The sequence below is a fragment of the Petaurus breviceps genome, unplaced genomic scaffold (assembly GCF_028583685.1).
Source record: "Petaurus breviceps papuanus isolate PSGF00001 unplaced genomic scaffold, PetGlider_PUasm1.0 181, whole genome shotgun sequence".
Taxonomy (NCBI): Eukaryota; Metazoa; Chordata; class Mammalia; order Diprotodontia; family Petauridae; genus Petaurus; species Petaurus breviceps.
In genome coordinates, this window is record NW_027185784.1 from 12,095,073 (window position 1) to 12,116,699 (window position 21,627).

General features: G+C 38.0%; 1 protein-coding gene across 6 annotated transcripts in view; it reads left to right on the plus strand.

Moving 5' to 3' along the window:
- The first annotated feature begins 606 nt into the window (after positions 1-606).
- AHCYL2 (adenosylhomocysteinase like 2) overlaps positions 607-21,627 on the plus strand; it is a 155,860-nt gene continuing 134,839 nt past the window's right edge. For 3 of the 6 annotated variants that reach the window (XM_069087196.1, XM_069087199.1, XM_069087200.1), the window contains exon 1: positions 608-1,099. In XM_069087196.1, the coding sequence (XP_068943297.1) occupies positions 680-1,099 (420 nt within the window). In that variant the 5' untranslated portion in view covers positions 608-679. Of the gene's footprint in view, positions 1,100-21,627 lie in introns of all 6 variants that reach the window. The other 3 variants (XM_069087194.1, XM_069087195.1, XM_069087198.1) reach the window with 2 other exon arrangements.

Sequence of the window (21,627 nt, forward strand, 5' to 3'; positions counted from 1 at the left end):
TAAGCCTGGGAATAAAAAGCCAGTGCTCCAGCTCCCGGCACATGATGTCGCGGCCTTTCCTTGGGATGCCGGCGCACGGGAACGTCGGCGTGCCCACTTTGGAAATGCCCACTCAAAGCAGCTACCAGCCTCCCCATCCCTCTCGCCCTCGCGTGGGTTTTGTGGCTATCTTCCCCTTTAAATCGCATCTGCTCTGGATGCCCTCTCCTCTCCTAAAGCGCGCATCCCAGCCAGCAGCCAGCCTCGTTGCCTTTCCTCCCGCTGCCCCGCCCCCCAGGACCCCAAATTGATCCATTGGCAGAGAATGAGCCCAGAGCCGCGGGAGGGGCTGAAGAACTACAATTCTCGTGGGGCTTTGCGGGCCAGTCCGCTCAGTGCGCGCGCAGAGCACGTCGGGGGCTGAGGTCCCGCCGTCCCTTCCTTGGCGCGTGAAGCCCAGGGCAAGCGCACTACAGGTCCCGTGGCGCCGCGCGAGCAGGGAGCGGGGGTGGGGCTGGGAGCCGGGGGGAGGGTGGGCCGGGGTGGGAGGAGAGAGAAGGAGGAGGAGGCGGAGGAGGAGGAGGACCGAGAGTAGGATGGGGGAGGGGAGGAGGCGAGGGGGGGCGGGGCCGAGCGGGAGCTAGAGTCTGAGGCGGCTGTGGCGGCGGCAGCGGCAGCAGCGGGAGTAGCGGAGACGGCGATGTCTGTGCAGGTCGTGTCAGCAGCTGCCGCCGCCAAGGTGCCTGAGGTGGAGCTGAAGGACCTGAGCCCCCCGGATCCCGAGCCGCAGCTCGGCATGAGTTCGGCGGCCGTGGCCGCCATCGCCCCTCCGGCGGGCGCCGGGGACCCCGAGACTCCGGCCGCGGCCCCAGCTCCGGCCCCTGCCCCTGCTCCGGTTCTGGCTCCAGCCCCGGCTCTGGCCCCGGCCGCGGAGCGACCCCCGGCCCCTGGCCCCGCCACCCTCAGCCCTGCCGCCGCCCCGCCCGCCGGGAAGGTGCCGCAGGCGTCGGCCATGAAGCGGAGCGACCCGCATCACCAGCACCAGCGACATCGCGACGGCGGCGAGGCCCTGGTCAGCCCCGACGGCACCGTCACCGAGGCGCCTCGCACCGTCAAGAAGGTACCGGGGCCCGGGCCGCCGGCGCGGGCGGCGGGCGGCGCGGGGCGGGGAGGGGGGGGTCAGCCCGAGCCCGGGGGAGCCTGCCGGGGCGCACACACCCCGATCCGCCTCGGTGCCGGGAGCCCTGGCTTCCAGTGACAGGACCATGTGTTCCTGGAAGTGTCAGGGGAGGAGCGCTCTTCTTCCTCCTTCTTCCTCCTCCTCCTTCCCCCCCCACTCCCAGGCACCGGGATTGGAGAGCCCCCTCAGCTCGGATCTGCTCCCCCTCCCCGCTGGTGTGTGCACACACACACGCGCGCGCGCGCGCACACACACACACACACACACACCCCCACCCCTTCCTTCCCCCCCTCCCCCCAGCCCCCTCTCTTTTCTCTTCGCCCCCCCCTTGCCCCTCTCCTTGCCCCTCTTGTTTCTTTCCCCGTCTCCCCTCTTCCTCCACCCTCTCCCTCTTCTTCCTCCCTCTGTCTCCTTCCTCCTTCCGTCCTCCCCCTTTCTCCTCCCTTTCTCTCCTTCCTCCTATTTCTCTTTCTTCCTTACATTCCCCCAGCTTTTCTCTTTTTCCCTTCTCCCCTTTCTGTCTCCTTTCCCTTCTCCCTCTTTCCTTTATCTTTCCCCCTTCTCTCGCTTTCCCCTCTCTTCTCCATGTCTCCTCTTCTCCGAGTCCCCCTAACCCCCCCCCCCCACCCCAATTGAGTATCTTTCTTCTTACCTAGTGGGGAATGAAAATAAGGATTGAATGAGATAAGGACTATTTCCTTCAGATCTTTTGGTATCATGGACTTCTTTGGCAGTCTGGTGAAGCCTATGCACTCTTTTCAGATGAGTATTTTTAAAATGCATAAAATAAACACATAGAATGATCAAGGAAACCAGTTATATTGAAATAAAGAAGCCATTCCTTCCTCTTCCAAGTTCATGGATTTCCTGAAATCTGTCCATGGACCTCCAAGGGCTTACTGGACCCCAGGTTAAGAACTCTTGCCCTAAGGATTTCTTCTACAGTAGGGATGGATAAACCTTTTCCTGCCTGGAAAAAGAGAAATCATTTTACCAGAAAGAGCCTTTTCCTGCTTTATAAACACCAGCTACTGGCTTTACTCTTGTTATCTTTGCATCTCTAGTGGTGGTTGGTCTCTCTTTTGATGATGACTTCTCATCTCTTCCATTTCACCATTTTCAGTGAGCAAGTCTGATATTCAATACATTCTGTCTCTCAAGACATTACAGTACCTTTGCCTCTTTTCTTGTCCAGAAGGGAGGGTAAGGATGAAATTTCTTTTATTCTTGCCTTTCTATCAATTTATCTCCTTCTACCCCTGTAGGATTGTCAGTTCTGTGTGATGAAATTTAGTCTTTTCTTGAATCCATCTTGCCATGTGTAGTAGGAAAAAATGTCCACTAAGCTTCAGAGAAAGGGGTTAGTTGTGGGCTTTGCTGTCCCAAGTATCAATTTCTTTATTAAATGCTGTTGATAAAAGTTGGCTTCCTGTTTTCTCTTTTCCCATCCTGTATGCTGAAATGCCAGTCATTATGGTAAAACAGAGATTTCACTTTTGTGCTATAGATAGAGCTGCTAGATTTCCCTCTCTTCCTCACTATGGTCACTGACAAGTTATCCTGAATCTTTGGCAATGTGTAGAACATGATTCACTTTTTTCTTTTGCTTTGATGGGTAATACATTTAAATACTATTTATCTTAAAAATCTCATGGTGTTTTTGTTTTAAACAGAATTTGAAAGAATAGTTACTTATAACAAAGTTATGCAACTTAGTTTCTTCATTGTGGCCTCTTGGTTAGTGGATGAAATCAGTGACTCATTAGGATCTTTTTTCTTTTATCTAATCCTTTTTACTTGGGAGAGTTTTTTCATTCCCTCCATTAACAGTTTTCCATTTAAAATAAATTCTTTGAAGCTTTTGTGTTTCTCTCTTTTAAAAATAATTTTTATTGAAAAACCTTATTTTAAAAAAATGTTATTTCATAATGCTGTCCCCCATAGGATCTTCCCTTGTGACAAAGTACAATTAAGTAAAACTAATCATGTCTGACAGTATATGTATGCCTCATTCTGCACCTGTAGTCTACCACCTTCCAGTGAAGAGACAAGAGGCATGCTTCACCATTAGTCTTCTAAATTCATTATTGGTAATTACATTGATCAGAGTTCTGAAATTTTTCATTGCTGTTTTCCTTTAAATTATTGTGATCATTGTTTAAATTGTTTTGGTTCAGTTTACATATTCTGTATCATTTTAAAGGAGCATTTTCAGGTTATTCTAAACTATTCATTGATAAACCCCAGTTTGTTAAGCTATTCTTTAGTCACTTGCCACCTGCTTTATTAGCAATTCTTTTGCTACTTCAAAAAAAGTTTTTCTATGAATATTTTTTTGCATATATGGGACATTTTCTCTGGGCTTCTAAAAGCTTTATTTCCTGGTGGACATGCATTAGGTTAAAATGGCATGGAGTCCAAAATCTTCATGTTTGTAGCACTTAAATAGGTAGGGTATTTAAGTTGTATTCTAAACAAGTTGATTTGTTGTATGTCTGTGAACAATTTTTTCCTCTTGTGATTCCTTTTATTTATTTGTGAAATGGGAATTTGAAGTTAAGTCACAATTGATATGAACTCTTGGGAGGAAAATTATCAGATAAATTGAAAATGAGGATGTCAATTAAAACCTAGATTTGAGTTTTAATAATTTCTCATTCGTGTGGTAAGTACTTAACATATTTTATGCCTGCTGAACTGGCTTGAAATGACTAGGTGCTTTTCCAAAGCTTAGAAATGTTCTAGGTCCTATGTTAAAAAAGAAGAAAAATTTCAATCAGACAAAACTAGACTCCATTTTAAGAAATTCTAGAGTCTTCTGACTATTCTCCTTTGTCACTGAACATCAGATTGCTTTTGTCCCACTTTTCACATTATTCATATATAGGTACTGAGATCAGAATGTATTCCATAGCTTTCTAAATAATCCCAGATTGATTTTTTTTTGATTGGATAAAAGAGACCATCTTTTTGCCTCATGTCTTACCTTGCCTTAATCACTGAATTGGTGTGAGACCTAGGAAACTGAGATCCGGGAAAGATCTTAGCTTAAAAAGGCCAAGGTCTCCCACTGTATCTGGGACCATCTCTAGTCATCCTGCTATATCTTGCCACTGGACCCAGATAGCTCTGGAGGAGAGAATAAGGATCCTGACTTTGCACAATCCTGCCTTACTTAAATCCAGTTCACTTGCAAGTCATGACTTCACCTTTCCAGTGTCTTGGTCCTATTCAAGAAGGACAAACAAGAACAGAGAAGGAAGAACTCAATCTTGCAAAATCTTTTTGCACTTGCTGATGGCACTAAAATTTTAAAGCTGGGAAGTTAAACATATCAAACTTGATTTTAGAGGGAACAGTATGTCATAATGAAGGGTATTTTTTAGTCTTTTTACATAATCTTGCCTTTTTACTGGTTGGTACATTGTTTAAATAAAAATAAACACATAAAATTCTCCAGGGTTATGTGTTAAACTCACTAGAGACAGAATGGTCTCATTTTGATTTGCTGAATTTCTCCATAATTTTCTTGTGGGTTTCTAAATGATCATTATGACCTTGACTCCTAGCTGCACTTATTATTGTGTAGGGAGGATTAGAGACAATAAATATCTGCCTTTAACTATGTAGCCAGAGATTTATTTATTTATTTATTTTTACAACTGACAGAGGCTTATTTTATTTTATTTCATATTTCCATTGATGATTTCCCCTAATCCAGCTATAGATGGGGAGTTGGGGGCAGGGAAGAAAGCCCTACATTTTTAGGCAGCTACTTAAATTCCCAAGTTTAGGAGGTAATGAAAATAAACGTGGTTTTTTAGGTTAGAGATGCCTTATCTTTGGTACCTACCTCCATTTCATCAATTTATAGCACACTGGAAACAGATTTTGTTCTTGTATAATGTTTTTCTCCCCAGTAGACACAGGTTTTTTAGAAGTCTTCTACAAAACCAAGAATTTCTGGATGGAGAAATGATTTGTGAAATAGAAGGAAATTGCTTTCGTAAGAAAGGAGCAACAGCAGTTGAATGGATTTTCTTTCAGTATGGGAAAATGAGGAATATCAAAGTGTTAGGAGAACAAGGCAAATTGACTTCATGAGAGAAGCTCCAAATTTGTTAGACTAAAATTCTCAAACTAAGCTCATGAATGTTACCGGGTTTGTATTTATGTAAATACTAGTGATGAACACATCTGACCATATGGTTTACTTTGTTATTTGAAAGAAGAATCAGGTATTTGTCACACTGACTATGAAAATATCTCACTAAGTGTTTAGCCTTGCCCTTTTGGTTGCTTGGGGAGAATGAACTGGGTCATGTTGCGGCAGTTTTGCCTTTAGCGCTCTGAGCTCTTGATTTGATTAGCTGTCAGTGACTGAAACTTGAATGACTTAGATTTAGGCATGAGAATTTGAGAAATTGAAAAGATTGTCTCTGTAGTAAGTATTGCTTAGAATTGAAGGAGGCAAATGGTAATTTGACTTATACCCCCTTCCTCTCACTTTCCAGAGACTGCAACAGACTTCTGGCCTAGTTCCAGAAAATCCCTTAGAGTCTTAAGTAGATCCCAAAAAGTTTCTGGTTATAGGTCATTCCAAGGCCAGTGTACCTAAATTCTGATCCAGTTCTGATACCTGTATTTGAGTTAAGCAATTTCAGAACTAGACAAAGACCTTAGCGTTCCTTACTTATTTCATCTTCTTATAGATGAGGCAACTGAGACCTAGAAAGGTTAAGTAACTTGTCCAAGGTCACAAAACTAAAGAGTGTAAGTTTTGTTTATTCTAGGACCCTCTAAAGCTAGTCTGTTTGTAGGAATTGAATAGAAGTCCTTTGGAATAGAGATGACCCAAGGCTAATATGGATAATTCCTTGCCAACTTTCCCTTATCTTCCTAACCAAGTTCACTGGGGCACATAGTCAGATCTGTTCTCCTGAGTAGGAATTGAACTTGCCTCTAGGTTTTGGCATAAAGTAAAGTGTAACTTAACTTACTTGAATCTGTCCTTTTCCTTGTTATTTTATAGGTGGAGAGTTTCAGGAAGATGACAGTCAACTGACATTTATTAAGTGCCTATTATGTTCCAGACCTTGTCTTGATTAAACTTTTTAAAAGGGGGAAATAAAAGACCCAGCTCTAAAGGAGTTCATAGTCTAATATAGGAGACAGTAAGCAAACAATTATGTACAAGCAAAATATATACAGAATAAATTGGGGATAGTCTTTTTTTTTCTCCCTCATATTTTATTTTTTCTCAATTACATTAAAAATATTTTTCTAATATTTTTAAAAAATTTGCATTCTAAATTCTCCTTTTCTCCCTTTCCTCTTCCTTGAGAAGGGAAGCAGTTTAATATAGATTACACATGTGCTGTCATGTAAACATATTTCCATATTAACCATGTTGCAGAAGAGAACACGGACTAAAAAAAAAGCTGAGGAAAAATAAATAAAGTTTAAAAAAGTGTGGTTTCAGTCTGGATTGAGACTCCATCAGTTTTTTTCTCTGGAGGTAGATAGCATTTTTCATCATAAATCCTTCGGAATTGTCTTGGATCTTTTTGGATATTTCTGAGAATAATTAAGTTATTCTTAATTAAACAGTTGATCATTGTACAGAATTGCTGTTGCTGTGTACAATGTTCTCCTGATTCTGTTCACTTCACTTTGTATCAGTTCATATGAGTTTTCCCAGGTTTTTCTGAAAGTATCTTGCTTACTATTTCATTTAGTACAAAAAAATTCCGTCTTGAATGGATATATTTATGTATTTGTGCTACTTATAATTATATATTTACCAAAGGCAGTTGGATATTTGAGACTAGAAGTTAGGATTGGACAAGTAGTTCTGAGAATCATTTGTATAGTGATAATCATTGAAACTGTGAGAGCTGATAAGATCAACCGAGTAGAATATTATAGAACAAAGGTTGCAAATTATTAGCCATGGGTCAAATCCAGATGTGTCCAAAAATGTATCTCTTTCTGCTTCTTGGGCCTCTCATCTCTCTGCTTCATCATTAGTCCTCTGGAATCATAGTGGGTCATTGAAGTAATCAGAATTCTTTAGTCTTTAAAAGTTTTTGGTTTTTCTTTATAGTGTTGTAATATTATGGATTTAAGAAAGGTAACTTTAAAAAACCTAGAACTCTAATCACTACAGTGACCAGTTGTGGCAGGGTGGATGGTGTTGGACTTGAAATTAGGAAGACCTAAGTACAAATTATGCTTCAGACATATGCTAGCTATATGATCCTGGACAAGTCATTTAACCTTTGCCTACTTTGTTTTTATCATCCATAAAATGGGGATAAAAATATCACTTCTCTTCCAGGTTATTGTGAAGATAGAAGATTTAATATTTGTAAAGTACTTTGCCAACCTTAAAGTGCTATACAAATGCTAGTTATTATTATTGTTATTATGCCAGTATCTACCTCCTAATAGAGAGGTGAAGGGCTCATAGGGCAGAATGAGTTAGATTTTTTTTTAACATGCCTAATGCAGAAATTTGTTTTGTTTCATTATGAATGTTGCTAATGGGTTTTGTTTTTCTTTCTGCATTGGTTGAATGGTGGAAGGAAAAAAGTCAGATTTTTGTTGATTGAAAAAAATTGCATTGAAGGATTTCTTTAAGAAAGCACAGAAGAAACCAGGAGGAAGCATAGAAATGCAGACATAAAGTTAGAGAACTAAACTTTGTGAATTTTGGAAGTTACATCTTGAATTTTTATATGTTATATATTTAAAAGGAAAAGCAAACTGTACATAACTGAGATTTGCAGTTTCATGTATAATCCTTGTTTTCTGTCCTGATTTGTATATGGACATGCTTGTTTTATGTGGTGATCAAAGTTCAGAATAAAAAAAGTTAAGTTTTATGAGCAACATTGACATTAAGAGATGCTTAATTTTTATATTGTTTGTATTTTCTCTGCAAAGGGGAATGACTTTTCTACTTGAAATGAAAGAACAAAAATGTCTAGCAGGGAGTTGATATCTAAAATGATTAAGAGAGGGCTTAACCTTTGATGAAATCAGAGCATCTGGTCCAGATGAACTACAACCAAGGATCTTGAAACTTGAAACTACTAAATGTTACTGACTCAACTCTCATTGATATTTGAAAGTGTTTGAGATTGGAAGACAATTGTCACAGTTTTTCCAAAAAGAAAAAAGAACAGAGTCTGTAAATTATAGTTCAATAAATTTAACTTGGATTCCTGGAAGAAATTCTACAGTGAATTAAAGAGATGGTGGGTGAACATCTAGAAAGCAAAGTGGTGATTACAAAGAGCCAGCATTGATTGCTTCATGAATAGCTTATGCCAGACTAACTCAGTTCTTCTTTTTACAGGATTAATGAACTAGTAGATAAGAGGAATGTTATAACTATAAACATGACTTTCCTAGATTTTAGCTTTTTTTGTTTAATAAAGAATCTCATTACTATTATAGTGGAGAATTTGGAGATATATGGATTAGCCAATTATACAATCCACACAGATTCTGAATTGGTTAGATTTAAAGATTCAGAGTAGTTGTTAATGTTTCAATGCACATTGGCAGGAAGTCTTTAATGGAATATCATAGGATCTGTGTGTGGTGCTATTCTATTTCACATTTTTAATCAATGACTTAGGTAAAAACATAGATCTTAAATGATAAGAGCATTGGCCGAATCTAATAAAATGAAATTTTCTAAGGATAAATGTAAAGTCTTGCATATGATTTCAAAAAGTCATCTTCACAGATATAAAGATGGAGGAGTCATGGATAGATAGCAGTTACTATGAAAAAAAAGATTTCAGGGCTTTTGTGGATTGTAAATTCAGTTTATACTTGATAAATTCAGTTAGCAGCATGATATAGGGCATTTGGGGAGTCATAACTTTTAGGAATAGGGAGGTGAGAAACTCACTGTACTTGGCACTCATTAGATATGAAATTCAGCTCTAGGCAACATTGTTTAAGAAGCACATTGATACATGAGAGAACAATCTGAGGGGTCTTTCATGTGGAAGAAGGATTGGATTTGTGCTGTTTAGGTCCAGAAGACAGAACTGGAAGCAGGGGGTAGAAGTTTTAAAGAGAAAAATTTAATCTTGATGTAAGGAAAAATTTAGTAACAAAGTATAATAGTCTGCCTCAAAAGATTTCAGGTTCTATCTCCTTGGAAACATTCAAATAGAGACTGCATAACTACTTATTGGGTATGTTATAGTGGGTATTCTCTTATGTATAGCTTAGACTCAAATTCTTTTACTTTGTGATTCTAAGTGTATCTTAACTATCCAGTTGATAAATGTGGGGAGGGCTGACCAGAAATTTGTGGATCACTCTATTAACTCTACTAAGTTAAATGTATTGGTTGATAAGAGGTATTTACTGAGGACAAAGCTAAGACCACTCCAGATAGTTAAATTCACTTCTGAATGGCAAGTAAATTTTAGTAGTCTTCTTTGTGTACCACAGCATCTTAATCAGCTTTACTAGGATGATCTCAGGGACCATGATGGTTTGAACATTATATTCCTTCTTAGAAGCAAAAATACACATTAAGAACTCAGCCACCTCTTTACCCAGTCATGAGACATATGCAATGTCCCTTTCTTTTTTTAGGACAAATATTTGGAGAAGTTTTACTTTTAAAACAATGTATTAAAAGAATACCAACCTATATGTGTGATCCTCATCGGTCTCCACAGATACATTGAGTTGGTAAAGGTTTTTTAGTTTTGTGACTAATTATCACATCAGATTTCTATGAAGTCACATAGACATTAGCTAAAGCCTAAAATATCTACAGGTAAATGGAGAAAAAAAGACTTTGCAGGAAGTTCCTCTTATAAAGGTCTCATTTCTAAGATGTATAGGGAATGACTAAAATTTATAAGAATAATATCAGCTCCCATCAATTTAATTACCATATCTAGGCTTATGATTCTCACATTTACCTATTCTGCTCCAAACTTTGTACTGACCTCTAGTCTTATCTCCAATTGCCTTTCAGACATCTCGACCTGGATGTTCAGTAGACATCTTAAACTCAATATGTTCACAAGAGAACTCATTATCTTTCCCCAAACCCTTCCCACCCTTCACTGCCTCTTATTGTAGAGGGCACCACCATCTTCTTAGTCCCTTGTAACCTAGGAGTCATCGTAGAGCCCTCATTACATCTCATTCCCCATTTCTAATTTGTTGTGAAGCCTGGTAATATCACTTTTGCAATACCTCTCAAATACATCTTCTCTCCTGACCCTGCCACCACTCTAGTGCATGACCTCATCATTTTAAGCCTGGATTATTGTAATAGCCTGCTGGTGGTGCTTGAAGTATACCTAATGTTTGCTTAGAGACCTTATCGAAGAACGTAAGTAATGGTCACCGACGATGGGCAGTATTTGTTTTGACATCAGTGGTACTCCAACATTCCTCTTAAGTTAGAATGAACTCTTCTTCAAAGGAAGGGAAGGTACCAAAGCCATTGGATTCCTTCCCTTCCTAAGTCCCCTAACACAGATTAGTTTGTATTTTAAAAATCTCTAAAATTTTCCAATGTAAAAAATAAAAGAACAACTTAAAGAGAACAAACAAACAACAAAATAGCAACAAAGAACAAACATGAAGTCACAAGGAGATACAAGAAGCCTAGTAGAGAGCTGGCAGGGGAATCAGGTTGGCAGGGTAGGGACTCTCAGGGCTGGCAATATCTCTTTTAGGATGGGGGCCAACAGACTTGGAGACATTCTTATTGGCTTTTCCTTCAAATTTCATAACTAGCTTAAACATAGTGGAACATTTCCTAAGCAATGTGTTTACAGAGTCCCAGCAGAGAATGTTATCAGTGATATAATGGTATCTCACCTGTCACCTTTGGAGATAATTTTATTTATCTCTAGGTGGTTTTTGGGTGCCCCTAACTTCTCTATCATCTTCGAGGATAGCATGTTGTTTTCTCCTTCACTGTTAGATCAGATAATGTTAACTGCAAGAGTGAGAGTTGATGCAGCATAGTATCTGCCTGGTTAAGCTATGATTTTTATTCCAATGTCAGAAGAATACTTGCCCAATGATATATTGATTACATGTGCAATTTCTTCAAATTTACATTTAATTTCTTTAGAACTAGTATAGCCACCCTCGGTGTAAAGCAGATAACACATTGATACTAGTGTCAGTCCCCCAGAAATACATTAGGTATTAGAAACTGTTTGGATGAAGGCCTTTGGTTGAATACAGCCCCTTCTCACATAGAACCTGACTCCAGAAACATCAGTGTTAAGTTGCTCCATTGAAGTAGCAGTGTACTAGTTTTTTTTGTTTCACTTTTAACATTCATTTTTAAATTTTGAGTTTCAAATTCTTCCCTTCCCTCAAGCCCCTCCTCCACCTATTGAGAAGGCAAGTAATATGATTAATGATAAGCATTATACATGGGAAATCATGCAAAACATTTCTTTTTTAAATTTTTTTATTTATTTTGTTAAATATTTCACAATTTAAAGAAATGTTTAACTTTTAAAAAAAATTTTTTTTATAGCAATTGGGGTTAAGTAACTTGCTCAAGGTTAAACGGCCAGTTATTTCTGGGTGTGGTGCTAAGTATCTGAGCCCGGATTTGATCCCAGGTCATCCTGACTTTGGGGCCGGTGCTCTTACTCACTGCCCCACCTGGCCACCCCTAAGCAATTGGGGTTAAGTAACTTGCTCAAGGTTACACAGCCAGGTGTTTCTGGGTGGGTGCTAAGTATCTGAGCCCAGATTCGATCCCAGGTCATCCCGACTCTGGGGCTGGTGCTTGCTCTTACTCACTGTACTACCTACCTGGCTACCCCTGTTTAACATTCTTTTAAAAAAAATTGAGTTATAAATTCTCTCCCTCCCTCCTATCTCTCCCCCACCTCTTGAGAAGTCAAGCAATATGATATTGGTTATACATGTGAAGTCATGCAGATCATTTCCATATTAGCCATGTTGCAAAAGAAAACACACACATACATATACACAAGAAAAATAAAGTTAAAAATGCTTCAATCTGTACTTCAGTCTGAATTCATCAGTTCTCTCTCTGGAGGTAGGTAGTATTTTTCATAATGAGCCCTTTGGAATTGTTGTGGACCATTGTATTATTGATTAGAGTAGCTGAGTCTTTCACAATTGAGCATTATTATAATATTACTGTTACTCTATACAATGTTCTCGCTTTTCTTTGTATCAATTTATATAAGTCTTCCAGATTTTTCTGAAACCATCCTCCTTGTAATTTCTTAGAGTCCAATATTATTTCATCACAATCATATATCACAACTTGTTCAGATATTGCCCACACAAAAAGAGCTACTATAAATATTTTTATACACATGAGTCATTTTCCTTAGATCTCTTTGCTTACAGACGTGATCATCTCAACCAGAGTGCTACCTCCTTCCCATTAGAGGAAGATAATTCCTATTATTTTTCTTTTGGCTAAAATCTCAGAAACATTTTTGCTATAGCTCTTCTATAAAAGCAAGTCCTATCACACCCAATTTTTAAACTAGTGGCAAAAAAGATCAGCAACTTTCCCTCATATAACAGTGATCTGTTTTCAGAGTCTTAGTTGTAAAAGGGAGTTTCCTTTCCAAAAGAAGAGTCCTTGCTTAAGAGCCAAGCTCTTTGGAACACAGAACAGTCATAGCTAACTAGTACCGAAAGGGACAAATCTAACCTTTTTTTTAAGACCTCAACTTACTAATGCGATTGTCTCTGTTAGAAACCTTACTCTGAGATATAGACCTAGTAGTGGTATTTTTGGGTCAAAAAGAGTATGTAGTTTTATAGTCCTTTGGGAATACTTCTGAATTGTTCTCTAGAATAGTTGGACCAATTCACAACTCCACCAACAAACACTTAAAAGTGTACTTATTTTTCTATATCCCTATCAAGCATTTTCAACATTCTAGTTTTGACAGTAGCACCAAAGTAAGTATTTTAACTTTGGATTTCAGTGACAATCCAGAAAACCAGTGACAATTCACAAAAACAACTTTGCTTTTGCATGAGATCTGGCAACTTATATAACTCTTACTTCACTGTTAAAAGTCATCATCTATAATCCATTGTTGGCAACATGCTTAATTTGTTATACTTGTTAGTATGGATTAACATTGATTATCTTCTCTAGAGCCACCTCAGGACCTATACCAATATTTCAGTCTTGTTTTCATAATCAAATCCTGCTGATAATGATAGCAAGTATCTTCAGTATAGTTTGGTTGTCATTACATTTGGCAGCTTAAAAGTGAGTTACTTGAGGAAGAGCTTTGTATCATCTCATCTTTTTATCTTTTAAAAATATAATTTTTTCAAAAAACAAATCTATTTTTTTCTCCTTCCCATCTTAATTCCCCATTGAGAAAAAGAAAAACAAAACCCTTTAATAAATATGCCTAGTCAAGCAAAATAAATTCCCTCATTGGCCATTGTATCATCTTGTCCTTAGAATGTCTTCAAGATCAGCAACATAGAAGATATCTTAATAAACAGAATTCAACATATCTGTAGTAGTAAAGCCTTTATCAAGGGAATTGAAGTAAAATTCATCTTAGCTAAAACTACTCATGGTTTGTTGGTATTCTTCTGAAGTGCAATGAGCTTAATGAGCATGGGAAGGTGGATAAACACTGTGGAGATGCTAAAGATAGATGGAATTTAATGGTAATGACTTCTCCCCCTGATTTTTACCCGTCAGCTTCTTCCTGCTCAGCTGGAGAAGCTATGCCAAAATGCCAGTTGAGGTTGAAACAGGAGCTGGTGGCAGAGTAGCTACTAGCCGAAGGGATCATTCCTGAGGCTTTTCATTAAATTCTTTTTTATACCTACTTCCAATTATTTTGCTAATAATTTTTTTTAAATACTTTGATTTTTTCCACAATTGCAGGGTGATTCTGGACCTTAAGCTCTGGTTTAATTCTCTTGAGGATCATTATCTTGAGAATCATGTGACACTTTAATTGCTTCATGTAGTGTTGCCATTGTTGGATGTACAAAGGGAGGCATGGGTTTAAAAAACCTGAGATGTAGAAAATAAAATCGTGAAGCATTTTAATAGGTCTTTTTTCCTCCTCTGGAATCTAGCATTAAATCCAGGGTCATCCTTTCTTTTATTACCCTACAAAGAAAAGTAAGTCTTATGGTTAGATACTTGAATTTTTTTTAAAGAGGTAGAACATTTTAATATGTGAATAGACTTTAAAGAATAACCTTTTATTGATATCTTTTGGTTTTATATCATCCCTGTACATTTCCCAGTATATCCCTACACTCACTACCTCCGAGAGTGATATACACTTTTGACTGTAAATTAGCTTCTTATTGACTAACTGGTATCTTAGCATGGAAGAGAAGCTGTGGTCTTTCTAGAGTAATGATACTGTTGCCTTGTTATGGATTTATATTTATCAACTATGTATGCTCTTTGGTCTCTTGAAAGTCAGTAGAAGAGTTTCTTTTTAAAAAACTGCATTGTGTTTATGTGTTTTCCATTTTGTACTGAATAGCTACTAGCAAATATATAGTCTGAAATAGTAGTATAATAACACAGACTTTGGGAGTCTGTTCTTTTCCTGTGCTGCCACTTGGTTTATACCACTACCATGATTTCATTTCAGCAGGAAGGAGGTTTAAGTTTAGTTGCTTCTTTGCACATGAGATTTGGTCTGTTCTCTGAATAAGGAAAGAGATGCTGCAGAAAGGTAGTGTGATATCCATGTCTACTTCTTAAACATGTTAGTTGATATTTTTATGATCTTTTGATATTTCCCTTAACCTTTTTCATACTTCCTTCCTAATGGATTAAACTGCCTTTATCTTTCTTTGAGAATTTTGTTTATATTCTCCCATAAATTGTCAGTTAGGTAGATACAATGCTGGACCTGAATGAGGTTCAAATCCAACCTCAGATACTTAATAGCTGTATGACAATGGGCAATTCACACAATCTCTGTCTCCCTCAATTTTTTTTTTTTTTTGGTCTGTGATATGGAGATAAATAATAGCTCTTCTCTTCCAGGATTGTGATGATCAAATACTATCAGATTGGATAGTATTTGTAAAGTGATTTGCAAACATTAAAGCACTATATAAATGGTAGCCATTGGTTTTTTTTTTTTTTGCTTTTTGGAGGGCAATTGGGGTTAAGTGACTTGCCCAAAGTCACACGGCTAGTAAGTATTAAGTGTCTGAGGTTAGATTTGAACTCAGGTCCTCCTGACTCCAGGGCCAGTGCTCTATTCAGTGAGCCACCTAGCTGCCCCTGTAGCCATTGTTTTTTAATTGTCTTTCCAACTTCTTTATATCTATTGTTCATCCTATTTATCCTGCTAATTTGTACTGTAATAATCTTAAAGATTGATTACCATTTTTGATGAAGAAGAATAGTGTTCTTTCAACAGGAATAAAACTAGAATGAAGTTATTAGGTAGATCTTAGTCATACTTGCTGCTATCTTTAGACCCATGTTCACAACTCTTCTATTCAAGTCACTCTTGTTGGAAGGATTCTTCCTATCTGTTACAAATGTAACTTGGTATTTAGAACATCCTCTGCATCAGTTGATTGATTATCTGCTGCAGTTACCAACCTTCCAAGATGTTTAGCATATCAGAGTAGAATGTGTTTCTTTCCTTTATTAAAAATTTCAGTAGTTGTAAATGGCTCTGTGTCTTCAAGTTTTCCCTTTCCTTTGATGGCATCCCTTTATTGAATTCCTTTTCTGGTTTTCTTTTGATAGTGACTGTGCAGTTATCTCTTGTGTTCTGACCTAGTCAGGAATCTTGGCTGTCCCCTCCCCTTTTTCCAAAAGTCAAAATGTACTTCCAAAAGTACATAATAATCCAAGAAAAATATACTAAAAAATGAGCCTATGATGAAATGTTTCACTTGGGCCTTCCTTATGTTAGAAAGATAAATGAATGGAAAAAAGTATTAAGTGCTGACCGTGTATGCATCAGGCACTGTCCTAAGCGCTGATGATGCAAATAAAAAAAAGGGACTTGCCATGTTAGATTCAGGTACCTAATGTGGCAATATAAGCATTTTTCTCACCTTGTTAATTTCATACTGTGTATTTATAGATTAGGGCCTCCAAAATCATTGGGTCAGTTGACCTGTATTTGTGTGTGAAATTATGCTCATGTTATATATATGTGTATATAGGTTTAATTTAGGAGAGGTGACATTGTATCAGTCCATTGGAATGGAGAAGAGGAAAAAGATGGATTTTCCTGGCTGTCGACATTTGAATACTAATAATGCATTAATGCATTGTCCAATGGAAGAAATAAACATGCTAGGGAAGTTTTTAGTGTTGTCTTTCTGCTTAAAGGGTCTTTGCATCTAGCAGTTGCTGCCACAAGTGCCTGTTTTCCCTTTGCACACAAAGTGTTGCTTCCCTGTGTATTTTATAGAATGGGATATCTGGATGTTACAAGTAGGTCTTCTGATGATGATGAGTGACAGTAATTCAGTTTAATTCAACATTTTTTAAGCCCTTAGTATATGCAAAATACTATAGTAGATGCTGATGATAAACAGACAAAAATGAACTAGTTGTTGCCCTCAAGTAGTTTACATTCTCTTGGGGGTGCAATATGTCTGCAAGTAAACACTTGTCATTTTATTTTGTTCTATTTTTGCCTTTTTGGAGGGCAATTAGGGTTAAGTAACTTGCCCAAGGTTACACAGCTATTTTTTTGTGTGTAGGTGTTAAGTGTCTGAGGCCGGAACCGAACTTGGGTCCTCCTGACTCCAGGGCCCACACTTTACTCACTGCGCCACCTAGCCGCCCCGATACTTGTCATTTTAGAAGGGAGAGAATGTTATTAGCAGGGGAGATTAGGAAAGGATTCATGTGGTAGGTAACACCTGAGCTACCTCCCTTTGGAAAGAGTTAAAAAATCACAGAAGTGGGAGATAGAATGTTGTCTTATGAATTAATCTCTGAATTCAAATCCAGCTCTCCTGGTGCCCTAGTGAAGAAAAACTAAGAATAGAATAAAAAAGAAATCTTTTACACCTTTGAAGCTCTTTTAAAAACAAAACTCCTCCCAAAAGCCATTCCGAAATATTGTATTTTAGTCTTTCCAGCAATGAAGTCTTTATTTCTCTAAGAAAGTTATAGTCTAAGCAGCTGGTTGAAGAATTGTTTTCACTGAAAATTTCCTTGTTGTCAGTTAACCTAGCTCCTTTTTTTTCCACTTTAAGGTCCAGTTACTTTTGAATCGGTTGAATTTACATGTCTATTACACATGCATTTTCCACACCAAATCTAAATATTCAAGGAGAAAGTGCAGGTTCCCTGAAGGCAGGTATTGTTTTTGTTTTACCCCTGTATTTGTGTCCACAGTGCCTGGCATAGTGCTTTACACATAGTAAATGCATAATAAATTCATGTTGATTGACTGAAATGAAATAGTTTATTCATTTCTGTATATTTAAATTATATACAAATAGTTTTTAGAGATTTCATTCCTAAGATGGTGAAATTTCCTAAAATTGAATTTCTTCTCTCTTTTTTTTTCCAGATAAGTTCCCATGGTGATCAGCTTTGGGTAATCTTGTAGCTGATGCTTATTAACCTGTTTTCCTATGCTATCCTTTTACTGGCTATTAAATTTTGCCCAGCCCCCTTTTTTTGTTCATTTCAGTTGCCTTTTGTGTAAGGCACTATATTAGGCATTGACAAAAAAAATCCTGATTTGAAGGAACTTAGCCTCTGTTAGTTCTAATCTGTTAGACCTTGGTCTAAATTTTCTAGGGAAACAGCACTGAATGCTGAGTATGATATAGTTTATTGCTAACTGACACATTCCTTCCAGCTGAGTTAAAAAGAATATCTTAACTTTACAGGGATTCTAAGTTGTTTTCAGTGTATTTTAATTCCTTAAAAAAAATTTTTTTGGAGATAATTGAGGTTAAGTGAGTTGTCCAGGGTCATTCAGCTTACTGTCTGAGGCTGGTTGTGAACTTAGGTTCTCCTGATTTCAGGGCTGGTTTTCTATCCACTGTACCACCTAGCTGCCCCTCCTTTTAAGAATCCTTAAGTTAAAATTTACATCTAAAGGTTTTGCTGGAGGGATTGGAGAGTAATAGTTTTTAAAAACCCAGTAAAAGACACAGGGATGTTTGATTTGCCTATTGTCCCTCTTTGGGAAATGAGCAGCTTTTTGTGCCCTGAGATGACCAACTTTTCCCAGCCAGAGCAGGAAAGACTCATTTCGCCAAAGTATTCTTTGCCTCATAGTGGGTGGGAAATCTGAAGAGTCTCTTTTCCAGTTTTGACAAGTGTAAAAAAGGAAAGGAATACAAAAAGAAAGATCCCAGGGTCTTAATCTCAGAGCCAACTCTTCATCCTAAGGAATATGTTCTTCTAGATCCTCAATGAATGTATTTATCTAAAATGCCCTTCAGAGAGCTGTGATCTGGAATTTTAGAACTCCACTAATCTTCCTTCCTACTAAAAAGTAAGAACCTGAAACTGTCGCAGTTTAGGCCTTGATTTTCTTTTTTTTTTCTTTTTGGAGGGGGGAGGGCAGGGCACACAGTTAAGTGACTTGCCCAAGGTCACACAGCTAGTAAGTGTTAAGTGTCTGAGGTCATATTTGAACTCAGGTTCTCCTGACTCCAGGCTGGGTGCTCTATTCACTGTGTCACCTTAGCCTTAGCCTTGATTTTCACTTTTATGCTGGGAAAGTTGAGTTTATTTTATATTGTGTAAGGATGATATATGATGAATTTTTTACAGATTTCCTGAGGGTGAAGGGTGTATATTATCTAAATTTTGTCTTTCCTCTAGGGCCTCAGACAATGCCCTGCATTTAATAAGTAGCTACTTATTAAACATTGGTTGAATGAATGCTTATGGTTATGCAATAACAGTCAGAGACTTTTGTTAGTTCTCCCTATATAAGGGAATGCAGAATATACTTGTTGAAAAGGGAAAATGCTGGGGTTGCCTTTATCAGCTAAAGCCTAGCTTATAATAGGTTTGTGTGTATTCAGTTTACTATTTAAATAAAGCAAAGTCCAGACACCAGAATTCAAAGTATAAGTATAGCTGAAAGATTAAGTAGTAGATGGGGAGTCAGTCCCTATTTTTGGTGTCTTATGGAAGTCCTTCACAATTTTAATAGCATATTTCTAGTCAGTGGGTATAGGGAAATTTGGGACATTGTCCCTAGAAAAATAAACAATTCATTTTGACCCTCCATTTAGAAATCCTTTTACTTTATCTTTCAGGTCATTGATTTAGAAGTTGCTTTTGAATACCTCAGTGAAAGATAAGGAACAAAACCAAAGGAACCTGTAAAAAATTAGTACTGAAATGTGTTGCTATGGGAGGAGTTAAATTATTTATAGTAATAATAATAATAATAATAATAATAATAATTTGCTCTTACTTATGCCCATATTATTACTAATCCCAAGAGTGGGATTATTTTCAAAGTGAGAGTTCCCTTTATTTTTTTGTCTGGATCTATGATTTTATAGCTCTGGGAAACTCTTGGTGAGGAAACTTCATCTTCTGATGCAGATTGCCATTGACCTGGGCCACTAAGATTAAATAATTTGTTCTGCTTTGTACAAGTAACTGTGGGTGTTGAGATATGAAGACAAATCTTTTTGACTTAAAGGTCAGTTCTTTAACCATTACTCCTAACTGTTTGATGACTTGCTTTATAAGCTGTAATATTTGACATTATTGGTGGCGTTTCTCAGAAATAATTTCAAAAGTTACATTTATTTATAGGTCATCTCATATCTTTCTTCAGTTTATCAGAAAAATAGTAGCAGGAATAGGTCACTGTATTACCTACCATTGTTGTAAATTATATTGGTCATAGGAGATTCTTGAAAATTGGAATGAAAGGTTTTATGACACCTTCTGAATGGGAATACTAAGCAATATTCATATTTCTTAGCACCACATGCTACCTTTGCAAAAACTGACCATGTATTATTAGGGTGCAGAGAAATTGAAAATAAATGTAAAAAGACACAAATGCTAAATACATTCTTTTGTAATAAAAATAGTAATTCAGGTGCATAATTGAAAGACCCTGACCTATGCGGAAACTAAATTATTAATGGGCAGATAAATCATAGAAGCAATAATTATATGAAAGCAACTCCTGAGATGTGGGAAAATCAAGATGGACTACTAGATATTTTCCTTGGTTGCCACCAGCTCTCAAAAAAAATTCCCCAAAAGGAATTAGCAAGTCAAAGGTAGAGCAATTGCAACAATTTTGATAGGCTAAGAATGAAAGAAACCTAACTAAGCTTATGAACTAATTGTGAAGAACACTAATCCTTAATGTGATCATTGACCATTTAGGCTCCATACTCCAGTATGGTATATAAACTGCCCCACCTACTTTTGGCCTTGGACCTACTCAGGGATTTCTTTCCTATTATAACAGACTATATATAGTCTTTTTCTGGCACAGGCTACCCTTTTACTAACATCAGCATCTTATACTGAATGAATTTCAATTCTACCCAGTTGAGGAGGGGTAGAAAAATAGTCAAAAGATATGAAAAGACAGATCCTAAAAGAATTGGACTAATTTTTTAAAAACACTTTATTAACTTCTGATTTACATAATTCATTTCCACCAGATTTTGAGTTACAAATTTTCTCCCCGTTTTTCCCCTACCCACCGCCCCAAAATAGCAGTCCCACAGGATATCCTCTCCTCCAATCTGCTTTCTCCCATATTTTCTCCCATACCTCTTTTGACTTTTCCAGTGGATCTCTATGCCCCAGTGCCTGTATATCTTATTTCCCAATTACATGTAAAGTAGTATTAATAATAGTATATATATATTTGAATATTTGATTTTAAAAATTTGAATTCCAGATTAATTCCCTTCCTCCCTTGTCACCCACCCTTACTGGGAAGATAAGCAGTTCAGTATAGGTTGTATATGTGTAGCTAATGCAAAACAATAACATATATAACAGATATATTGTAAAAGACTAACTATATTTTCCTCCCTCCTATCCCACCTCCCACTTGTTCTATTCTCTACTTTGATCCTGTCCCTTTTCAAAAGTGGGTGCTTCCAACTTCCCTCCCCGCCAGCCTGCCCTCCCTTCCATCATCCCCCGTCTCATCCCCTTCTCCCCTACACTCCTGTAGGGTGAGATCCCCTATTTAGTGTGTATTTCATTCCCTCCCCAAGCCAAATTCAGTGAGAATAAGGTTGACCTATTCCCTTTTGCCTTCCTGTTCTTCCCCTCCATTGTAACCATTTTCCCTTGCCTCTTCTATATGAGATAGTTTACCCCATTCTGTCTCTCCCCATCTCCTCTCATTATATTCCTCTCTCACCTCTTAATTTCACCTTTTAAGTATCATCCCTTCCTGTTAAATTGGTCCTGTGCCCTCTATCTATGTATACCTGTAAACATA